Source organism: Delphinapterus leucas, chromosome 2 (assembly GCF_059928025.1).
Source record: "Delphinapterus leucas isolate spDelLeu-1000000601 "Yukka" chromosome 2, BTC_Dleu_Yukka2, whole genome shotgun sequence".
NCBI classification, from domain to species: Eukaryota; Metazoa; Chordata; class Mammalia; order Artiodactyla; family Monodontidae; genus Delphinapterus; species Delphinapterus leucas.
In genome coordinates this window covers 170,273,401-170,284,073 of record NC_143130.1, presented here as the reverse complement: position 1 = coordinate 170,284,073, position 10,673 = coordinate 170,273,401, and the positions used below count along the sequence as shown (strand labels likewise).

Below are 10,673 nucleotides of genomic sequence, written 5' to 3'. Positions count from 1 at the left end.
CAGCAGTTGGGACTGAATAGTGCTGGGGGTACAGAGATGCTTTTGATGAATGAAACTCAGTGGCTCGATCACTCCCAAAGGACAAGCAGAAAATGCCCACACCACGACTCCTCTCGCTTCTTTAAAAAGTAAAAGCACTTGGGAAGGGCTGCCCTAAATTCAGTCCCGCGCCCTCAGTCCCCAAGTTCAACAGCCAGAGCCTCGACACAAACACGCACCAAAGGACTAGGCGGGGGAAGGCGCGGCGCCTTTAAGAGGCGGCGGGCGGTGCTGCCCCCTAGCGGCCGGCGCGGCCGCGCTTCCTCCGCCCCGGCGGGGTCCAGCGGGCCGCCCGGCCGGGTCAGCACGGCGGCGCCGGCGGGCTGCGGGCTAGGCCGAGGACGGGGACGAGGAGGAAGTGGCGGCAGCGGCGGGTGAGGACGACTGGGCGGGGGGAGCGGGCGGCCGCGTGCGCCACGCCGGGGTCCGAGCGCGCCGGGAAGGGCACGCGCCCGGGTCGGATCGGCCGAACGCGCCGCCGGGGACTCGGAGTGGGGACCGCGGGCGAGAGCGAGAGGGAGGGAGAGGAGGAGGAACTCGGGGGCGGCGCGCAGCCAGAGCGCGGGGGCGATCCGCCGTGGCCGCCGCTGGAGGGCGTGTTTCTCGGTCCCGAGCGCCGGGAGGGCGGTGGGCTGGGCGGCGCCGGCGAGGGAGGGCCTCCCTCCTCTCCTCCCCGGCCCGGCCTGGCGCTCGCGAACTTGCGCGCCGGGAGCCCGGCTGGCGGCGGGGGCGTGGGCGGCGGCGGCGCGGGCGGCCCCGACGCGGCGGCAGCCAGTGGAATGCCGCGTTGAGCGCCGCTCCCTCCGCCTGGGCGCCCGCCCCGCCCCGGCCCGCCCCTCCCGGCAGGACTGCGCGCCCGTAGCCCCGTTCCGCGTCCCCGCCGCCGGGAGGAGGTGCCCGCAAGCTCGCGGCGCGCGCCGGGCCGCCAGACTCGGCCTGTGGGCGATTTCCTCCGGACCCCAGCTCCCCGCCCGAAAAGGAAGATGCAGACCTTTCTGAAAGGGAAGAGAGTTGGCTACTGGCTGAGCGAGAAGAAAATCAAGAAGCTGAATTTCCAGGCCTTCGCCGAGCTGTGCAGGTATGGAGGGACGGGGCTCCGGCGTCCGGGGACCCCCGGCCTGAGCCCAGTTCAGCCTCAGCGGCTGTTTTGGGAGGTTAGAGCGAAACGGAAAGGAGCGGTACGCGGGGACACTGAGTCCGAGTAGCCAGGTGGCGGTGGTGGCCGCCGGCTGTGTTCGAGAGAAGCAGTGGCCAGTATGGGCGGTGTGGCACGGACCAGGGCTCTCAGGTGCACTGGGACCCCGGGTGGGGAGACCCCTGGCTCCCCAGGGCACGGTGGGAGCGCTGCTAAAGGTGGCAGAGGGACCTGGGAAATCGGGGGGTCCACGCTGTCTGCCTGTGGCTGGAGGTTACTTTTGGACTGGAGTGTTTTTTTTCCTTCGTCCGCTTCCCTTCATGGAGAAGGGCACCAGTGTTTGTATGTTTGCGGACCACCTACTATGTGCCCCGCCGGTGCAGCTCTCTTTGCAAGAAGCTGTCATTGCATGTCACTGGATTAAGCCTCTTTGAAGCGACTAGCAATACTTGGCATGTATGTGATTTGCTGTCTCATTAGAGCCTCGCACCAGCCTTGGGAATTGGCTGGGTTGGTGATTCAGGGCCACGTGTCTAAGAAGGGGAATCCATCCGCAGAGAGATGGGGTACCTGGCCCCGGGTCCCACAGCTAGGGAGTGGCTGGTGCAGAGGAGGTGCTGGGTAGATGCTTGCGGTGTAGAATGGCTTTCCTCCCTCTGGGCTCCACCCCCCCCCCGCCCCACCTCCCCATGCTGGTCCTCAGTGGGGGAGACTCCTGGTGTTTTAATAAGATCGCATTCTTAGTCCATTACAGATGCATCCAGTCTTGGGTCAGGTATGCCTCACCTTGTTCCACCACGGTGGCTTTGCCTCTGAGAAGCTGTTAGTTAAATCCTGCTCTCAGTGAAAGCCTGAGAGAATCAAGCTCCTCAAGCCTTTTGCAAACTCTAGGGGGAAAACCCTTTTGTTATGCAGTGTCTCCACTTGGTAGGTTTGATTCTCGAAAATGGGTCCCACTTGCATTTTTGTCCCTGTTGGGTCACCAAACATAATGATGAATTGAACAATTGGGTTTCCTTATCTCCTGGTGTGCGGAGCAAGTGGCCAGTCTGAGCTGGCCCGCGCAGGCTGGCCTGGCAGTACCTCTGTGCCCCTCATGCCTGTCCCCCGGGCCTGTTGCTTCTTTGCCTTGTTCCAGCCGCCCAGGAGCTCTTCTCCCCACCGCCAGAGGGGTGCACCTTGTATAAAACAGCTCCTGGCTCTGCATCCCTTGGTCTGGGGATGGAGTTGGCTGCCTTCTCTCATGCTGGCTTCCCCAGGAGAAAGTAAGCTTTTCATGGTCAGTAGGGCATGCCGAGTGGCCGGGGAATTCACAAGGAAACCAGGAGGAACTTGCAGCCAGAGCTTTGAAAGTGGGTCTGAAGACTTTTGCAGCGTCAAAAAGGGGCACTTGAACATTGCACCGCAGATACGCACGCTTGTGGAAAATGTGCCCTAGACACTGAAGAAATGTGGAGAAGCCCCTTTGACGTGTTCTCGAAGTCTGGTGCTGGTGTTAGGTGCCCGAGCTCCCCCTGCAGTCATCTAAGACTTGGGAAATCCCCACTGATACCTTGCACCCTTTTTCCCGAGGTCTCTCTGTATTTGTGTCATCCTGTGTCTGCAGCTTAAAGCATGAGGCTTGTCATCTGGTTGGTATGTTTTGCTTGGTAATTAGGAGGCTCTCCCAAAACAGTTCCAGCCGAGACTTGTGGCTGGGTCCTCAGGCTGGACTTGCGGATTGGCTTTCCCTCCCCGTGGACCCTCCTGTCTTTAAAGAGGGGGCTTCAGGGCAAGCCGTGATGTCAACCGTTCTGGGGGAAATCCAGCGCGGAGTGTTGATTTCTCTGAAGGGGTTATTGTGTTCAAAGTCTAGTTGCGTTCTTCTGGCCAAATGGGCTTCAAAGAGAGGAAGGGAAACATCTGGGTCATTCTAGAACCTCAGGAAACCCACTTTGTGTTTTCATCAGGGGTGCTTTAGATATTTTGTCACTTAAGCTTGGGAAGGAAAAGAAAACACCAAAAAGAATTTTTCTGTTTCTTCTCTCCTTTATTACTTTCAGGGCAGCGCCCCCTGGTGGCCGCGTTTTTGTACTGGGTGCAAAACACTCCCACCCTCGAGAGAGTGGCCGGAGTCTTTTGCTGCTCTCGTGTTTGATATGAATGCTGGTGCAGTTTCAGTGGCCGAGAAGGGGGTGTAGATGGACATTGTCATGTGTTTGACTTTCACAATCCGGGGGTGCAGCGCTCCCATTTGGATGGGTGATGAATTGTCTGTGAGTTCCATAGTTAAGAAGTCCAGAGATGTTTGAAAATGGCTTGAGGCTCTGCTCCGAATGTTTGGGGCAGTGGCAGTGGCAGAGAGGATGACCTGAGTGGATCGGGATGAGTTGTTTGTTTAGTCGAATGTCAGTCAGGCCTTGTAAAAATCTTAGAGCAGGAAGGGGTGTGGGAGATCATCTCACCAGCCTCCCCACCCTGACCCCCACTGCTCCCATGCCCCTGTTTTTTTTGGCCACACTGCCCGGCTTGCGGGATCTTAGTTCCCCAATCAGGGATCAAACCCGTGCCCCCTGCGATGGAAGCGCCGAGTCTTAACCACTGGACCGCCAGGGAAGTCCCCCCAGCCCCTTTGTTTTACAGACGGGGATATGGCATGAGACGGAGCAGCCTCCATACTTTCGTTCCTTTTGTTCAGTTTCTAGAATGGATCCAACCTGGGCACCTTGAGACCCACACGGAAAGCAAGTCCTTTCTCCTTGGGCATCTCCGACAGTTGGGCGGACCCCCTCATTATCTTCACGGGGTCCAGCTGCTGCCGTTTTGTCTTGGAGACACTTCCTTGCAAGGCTGAGGTGTGGCCTCAGCAGGTGTAATGTCTGCTCTCTGAGGGTCATCACCCGCTGCAGGCATCCGTGGGCCGTTGGAGCAGGTCCCGCTGGGACACCTTAGCAGGCGTGAGGGCCAACCCTTTGGGCCCTGGTGCACCTCGATGGGATGGGCTTTCTGGCTCCTCGACAGATGGGCCTTGACTCAGCTTGTTTTTCGTGGCACTGTTTGTTCCCGCCCCTCTCCTGCGTGTCTTCCCTTCTCCACGGGGACGGCTCTGGTGTTCTCTTACCCTCCTACCTCCCTTCCCCTTCCCCTCACACTGGAGCACGCTTGCAGCTCCCTCACATCTCCCTTTGTGCCTTTTTGAGAAGTCCAGAAGGAACTTCAGGCGGGGAGCAGAGAAGTAAAGCTGTTAGTTGGAAATGTCTGGTAATTTTTTTTTTTTTTTGCTGCGTTGGGTCTTCATTGCTGTGCGCGGGCTTTCTCTAGTTGCGGTGAGCGGGCTTCTCATTGCAGTGGCTTCTCTTGTTGTGGAGCACGGGCTCTAGGCCCCGCGGGCTCAGCAGTTGTGGCGCACAGGCTTAGTTGCTCCGCGGCATATGGGATCTTCCCGGACCAGGGCTCGAACCCGTGTCCCCTGCACTGGCAGGCAGATTCTTAACCACTGTGCCACCAGGGAAGTGCATGTTGGGTGGTTTTTTAATTTTTAGTTTTCTTAGTTCTCCACAGTGCCCCGTGTGGAAAGGCTGGCTGACCTGGTTCCCTTTGTCCGCGTTTTCTGTGTCAGCCCTCCAACGCCTCACCCCCCCACTCCTCTTTCCTGCGGCTGAACTTGTGTTGCAGGAGGTGGTAGAAAGGCACAGGACATCACAAAGCATTTTGGTGTAGAATGTGGGTGAACCTCTGTCTGTCTTTACTGTCGTGTTACCTGACTTTTTTTTTTTTTTTTTTTTTTTTTTTGCGGTATGCGGGCCTCTCACTGTTGTGGCCTCTCCCGTTGTGGAGCACAGGCTCCGGACGTGCAGGCTCAGCGGCCATGGCTCACGGGCCCAGCCGCTCCGCGGCATGTGGGATCTTCCCAGACCGGGGCACAAACCCGTGTCCCCTGCATCGGCAGGTGGACTCTCAACCACTGTGCCACCAGGGAAGCCCTACCTGACTTTTTAATGCTGGAACCTCATCTCACATCATCCTCCCTGTAGCTCAGGGTGGCAGAATGGGGAAACTGAGGCTTGGGGCATATGAGGGAATTGCATTCAGAGTGGAGGGCTTCCCTGAGCCCAGACCCCAGGTCTCTACACCTGGGGATGTGGCTGCCTTGTTTATTAAGAAGTTCTTTGCCCAGCTTAGGCCTGGGCTCTTGGAGGCTCCAGAAGGAGGGAGCTGGGAGTTTGGTGTTAACAGTACCCTGGCCTCCAGGGTACCCCCAGGCTGTCGCTTCCCCTCAGGGCCCCTCAGGGCCTACATTCCTGTCTTTATTTTTATTTTCTTTTATTTTTTGCTGCGCGACACGTGGGATCTTAGTTCCCCGACCAGGGATCGAACCTGCACCCCCTGCAGTGGAAGTGCGGAGTCTTAACCATTGGACTGCCAGGGAAGTCCCCATTCCTTTCTTTAAATGAAGGAATCCAGAAGGTTCGTTTTTGCTGGGATGGTTTAGCATTATTCCATGCCGGGATTCTTTTGGGAGATTCATAGTGGGGAGGAAGGAGAACCTTTTCCTAGGTTAAGTGCTGCTGGTCTGTGAGTGGGTATTTTTCTGTTTGTCTTCGTGTCTGGATCTGGCACCGTTTTGGGGGCGTGGAGGTGGGGAGAGGTGCTGACTTAGGTTTTCTTTGCAGCTGTGCATCGGGACTGTCCATACCCAGCCTTGCAAGTAAACACTTTCCAGCAGCTTCCGAGGGAGCAAACTGGGCTTCCCACAGGAGAAGACGGCCATCTGGGCGCTGCTGTCTGTGGATGAGCCTGCCTGGGTCCCAGGCCTGGGTCTACAACAGGCCACCCATGTGACCCTGGGCATGTGCCTCAGTGCCCTCATCTTTAAAGTGAGGATAATGACAGTATTAGCTCAGGGTTATGAGCCTTAAAAATGTCAGTATGCGGGTGCATACCGTGCCTGGAGCTCTGTGAACGGTGGTTGCCGTCCTTGGTGAGGGGGGAGTGGGCTTCCGCCCACGAATGCCTTTTTATTCCCAGATCTTTGGCATTTGCAGGTCGAGTGTCCCCGGCCTGGGCAGTTTTTGAGTGACCCTGAAGTCCGGGAGGGATGCTAACTGCTCATCCTGCCTGGGTGTGAGGTGTGTGTGGGTCCGGCGGGCACGGCTAAGGAGGGGCTACCCTGCCTGGTGCCTCCCAGCATCTCCCTTCACACCCGGCCTGTGGGACTCTTACAGCCCCTTGGGGGGCGGGGCTGCTGTCCTCACCTATTTTATGGATGGGGAGCCTGAGAAAATTACATTAATGCCAGATGATACTTCCCTTTTTTTTAAGTTCTGAGATTCAAGAGGAGGTTGTGCTGGGTTTCCTGAAAATGCCAAGAGTCTCCATGAGCAATCATGGTGCTGTTATTCATTAACATTTATTGTTTTATCTTTTTGAATATTAAATACATTCATATGTTAAAATAAAACCCAGAGGATTCAAAATACACAATGAAAAGGACTCAAAATACACAATGAAAAGTCAGTCCGTTTCCTTCTTGTTCTTGAGTTCCGGTCACTCAGGGACATGTGTTCTTGGCAGTCTCTTTCTCTGGAGGTGTTTTTTTTTTTCCTTTTTAACTTTTTTTTTTTTTTAATTGAATGAAAGATTCTTGAAATTCTGTAGTGCTTTACAACTTTCACAAGTTTCACACATATGATTTGATATAATCCCATAATAACCTTTTTTAAAAAAAATCCCCTACTCCTATATTGCCCCTGCCCCCTCTCTCGGGGTGTTTTGTGCAAAACACAGGGTGCGTGTGTGTGGGGGTCTCTTCCGCCCATATCGTTCTGCCCTTGGCTCCTTTCACGGAACACCGTGTCTTAGAGAAATTGAACATCACTGCTTCTTTGGAGACAGTTCTGTATCACTTGCCTCGTTTCTTTAACGGCTCTGGGGTCCAGATCTTAGAACAGTGGACCGTATTTCTTGCCCTGTGGTTGGCTTCTGCCGGTGTGGACAGTGGGGCAGGGAGTGCTCTGCCCCATCGCCTGAGTGCTCATTGCTAGATGAGTGAGCCCTGGGTCAAAGGGCAGAGGCATTTTACTTTTTCGTGGCAGTTCTGAAACCCCTCACCAGGACAGGGCACTGCTCACAGATGACAGCGCATGGGAGGGCCTGTCACGCACACCCTCCCCAGCACAGCTCGTGGACAGATATTTCTGATCTTGGCCACACACATGGGTGAGAAATGGCACTTTTGGTTTGCATTTCTCTTATGACAGTGAGATTGAGTTCATGTAGGCGGCTCTGGCTGTGCTTGGGCAGGCGTGGGGCAGAGCTGGGCCCACTTGTGCATCAGGCTGGGGCCTCCCATCCTAACCCCTGGGCCCTCCTGCCTCCACGGGTTATTTCTCCCTCGTGATTTCGCAGGTTTGGGGCATTCAGTAAATGCTTAGTGAAGTGCCGCATGAGTGCAGTTCCTGAACAGTTGGATGTAAATAGGGTTTCTGTTCCTACTTGTATTTTGAATTCAGCTGGTAAGCTAGCTTTTTGAGGGAATGTTCTGGTACCTCCTTTATAGAAAGTAAGATTCATTTAGAAAGCAAATCATCATTCAGGAACTGAGCACCTACTCCCTCCCTGGCAAAGACGAGGTCTTAAACCCCTTCCCTCTTGGTGCATGAATGCGGCCCATCCCGACCTTTCCCCCTCCGCTGGCCCTCAGGGACCCGGCCTGGGTGTGTGGCCTGCTTAGGGGAGAGTGCCGTGCTCCCCAGGGAAGCCCAGGCAGGGTGCGGTGGCTTGTCCAAGGCGACACAGCGGGATGTGGTAGGGGTCAGGGGAGGGGGCCCTCGCCCCACTCCAAGACCAGCGCGCCCTCCCCGCTGCCTGCTGAAGCCTCTTTTCAAACAGCGCTTCCTCTGGAGCCGTGAATGAGGCCGTTCCCATTGGGCTGTTTGAATTCCGCCTGCTGCTTTGTCTTGCCTGCTCCCAGCTGCCCTCAGAAAGCAGCTGCCCTTGTGGCCTGTGCCTCCCCAGCTGGGCCTCATGGGCAGGATTGCGTCGGCCTGACGGGCTGACAGCTCCTGGGGGTGCCCCATTTTTAGGGCTCAGGGGGGTGGATCTGTCACTGGCTGTGCCGATTTGAGAATCATTCCGTGAAGGATCCCCGGACTCCTGTCCCCTTCCCTCCCAGGCCCGTGGGTGCGGGGTGCCCACCCTGTTAACTGCCCTTGGTGTTCCCAGCAGCCCTGCCGTCAGAGCCCGCTGGGTAGACTGCTAAGCCGCCAGCTGCCCCGGAGGGAGAAGCAGGACACACAGGCCAAAGTCCCTCCCAAAGATAGCTTCTGGGAGATGCCGTTTTTTCTTTCCTTTTGCTCAGGATCCTAAACCCTTAGTGCCCCCTGGCTGCCCGTGTTCTTTCCCTCTGCTCATTGTCTGTCTCTCCTTTGGAAAGTTGGTTCCATAAAGGTCGAGACTTTGACAGTTGTGTTCCCTGCTGAAGCCCCAGTGCTTGTACCAGGGCACACAGTAGGGGCTCAAGAGAGCATCTGTTAGTGGATGAAGGAACTGACTGGCGGGTTTTGGAAGCCTTTTCTGTGTCCCTGTGACTCAGCCAAAGCTACTTGTGACTCTGGAGTGCTCTGGGCCAGGAAGGAAGACCCAGGGTGAAGGTGGTAGGTCCCAGGTCAGGGAGGAGACCGTTGGCTTCATTTCTTAATTCCTTCATTCACTCAGCAAGTCCCGAGCATCCACCCTGGCTTGCCTTGTGCTGGTGCCGGTCCCTGCCCCCCTGCGCCTGGTAAGGAGATGAAGGGAAACCAGCCCACAGGTACATTTAAAACGCTGCAAGGTAGAACTAGAGCCAGGAAGCCTGCAGATGGGAAAGCCATGACAGGAGCAGCTGCAGCCACTTCAGCACTATGTGGTCAGAGAAGGCCTCTCTGAGGAGGTGACATTTAATGAGGGGCGAGTGCCTGTTCCTCTAGGAGCTACAGGGCGGGTGGGGTCTGCTGCCCGGAGGTCACACGCCCTGGCCTGCCTCTGCCATGGCCCTGGGTTCCCTGAGGACCGAGGGCAGCCGTCTAGGGAAGAGCAGGCCAGTTTCCACATTAGACAGGCGGTGGTCAAAGGAGGCAGCAGGGTGTCCTGCAGTAGCATGGTTCCCTGACAGTGTGACAGGGGACCAGGGGGGTGGCCCTGGAACCTTCCTCCACCTGAGGCTGCAGCTGTGCTCTGGGGGCCAGACAGGAGGACAGATGCTCCCCTCTGGCCTCGTTCAGTCCAGACTTTGTGTTCAGGAATGGGCAGTTCTGGGCTTTGGGGGGCTGGGGCGAGGATGGGTGGGGGATCCTATGGCCCTGGTAGGCCCTAGGCCAGCTGACCTTTCCTAAAGCTCAGGTTAGGCCTCAGGTGCCCAGGGAGTGGGGGGAAGGATGCTTGCTCTCTTTTACACTCATTTACCTTCCTCCAGGCCAGTGTTTGCTGAACTCGCCCAACAAAAGAAGCACTGAGGGCACCAGGGAAAAACGTATCCTTGAGTCCACCCCCTCCCCCTTAAAATTCTCCAGGGAAGGGGTCTGGGAGCCTCCTCTTAACAAGTGCCCTGCTGATTCTTCTGGGAAATGGACACTGTCATTTCCCAAACAGTGTTACTAGGCCTCACCCCCGAACCATCAGGCACGTTTGACGCTGAGTTAAACAGGCAAAAGCAGCTTCCTTACTGTGGGGCTTCTCTGGGACAGGGGCTTTCCAGGAGGGCATCTGGGATGTAAAGTTTCCCAGGCTGGTCTGTTCCCGGAGTCCCTGTGCGGGACTCGTGTTCCCCGGAGCCCACCCTGGGAAACTCTGGTGAGGCACTCGCCATCTGCTGCCTCGTTTGAGCCTCATCACACGGGAGGGGGGCAAGGCAGGGGCACCAGGCTGCCCACCCAGCTTCCCTGCCTGCTGGTTGCTACCTTTTGGGCAGTCCTGTTTCCCCTTTTAAAAATGTCTCGCCTCTGGCTGCTGGTTTGCACTGAAGTTCCTTAGAGATGGATCCTGAGGCTGGGGAGGAGCTAGTTTTTGCACGGGAGACATTCCTGGGGACCGGCTCAGCCAGGTGCACGCTGAGCATCTGGCCGGGGCCCGCGGCAGAGGCTGGAGCACAGCCTGCGGTGCCTTATTCTGAAGCTTAGTCTGCAAACCCATGGGCTCCTCATCGGGCTCCGGCCTGCTCGGGTCTTAGAGCCTCTGAGCCATGAAACCAGAACCGGGGGCTTGTCCAGGAGGCCCTCCGTGCTTCCGAAGGGCTGTGTTGAAGTTCCCTCCTGTTCCCTCCTGGATCGGTGGCTCATACCAGATTTCAGAGCACAGGGAGAACTTACCACGGGCCGGGCACTATTGTAGGTCGGGAATCTACTCTCCAGGACGGCGTATCTGCATTTGCTAGATGAGGACACCGAGGCTTGGGGAGAGGTGTGATGACTTGCCTAGTCACTCAGCTGTGAGTGGCAGAGCTTGGATTCACCCTCGGGGCTCACTGACTCTTGGAACCCTGCTG

General features: G+C 56.8%; 1 protein-coding gene across 3 annotated transcripts in view; it reads left to right on the top strand.

The window, feature by feature from the left end:
- The first annotated feature begins 301 nt into the window (after positions 1-301).
- The window catches only part of ITPK1 (inositol-tetrakisphosphate 1-kinase), a 163,271-nt gene continuing 152,899 nt past the window's right edge, over positions 302-10,673 (top strand). Inside the window, exons 1-2 of one of the 3 annotated variants that reach the window (XM_089908144.1) lie at positions 302-413; positions 886-1,117. In XM_089908144.1, coding sequence (XP_089764270.1) covers positions 1,023-1,117 — 95 coding nt within the window. In that variant the 5' untranslated portion in view covers positions 302-413; positions 886-1,022. The remainder of the gene's footprint in view (positions 414-885; positions 1,118-10,673) is intronic. The other 2 variants (XM_022576240.3, XM_030761931.2) reach the window with 2 other exon arrangements.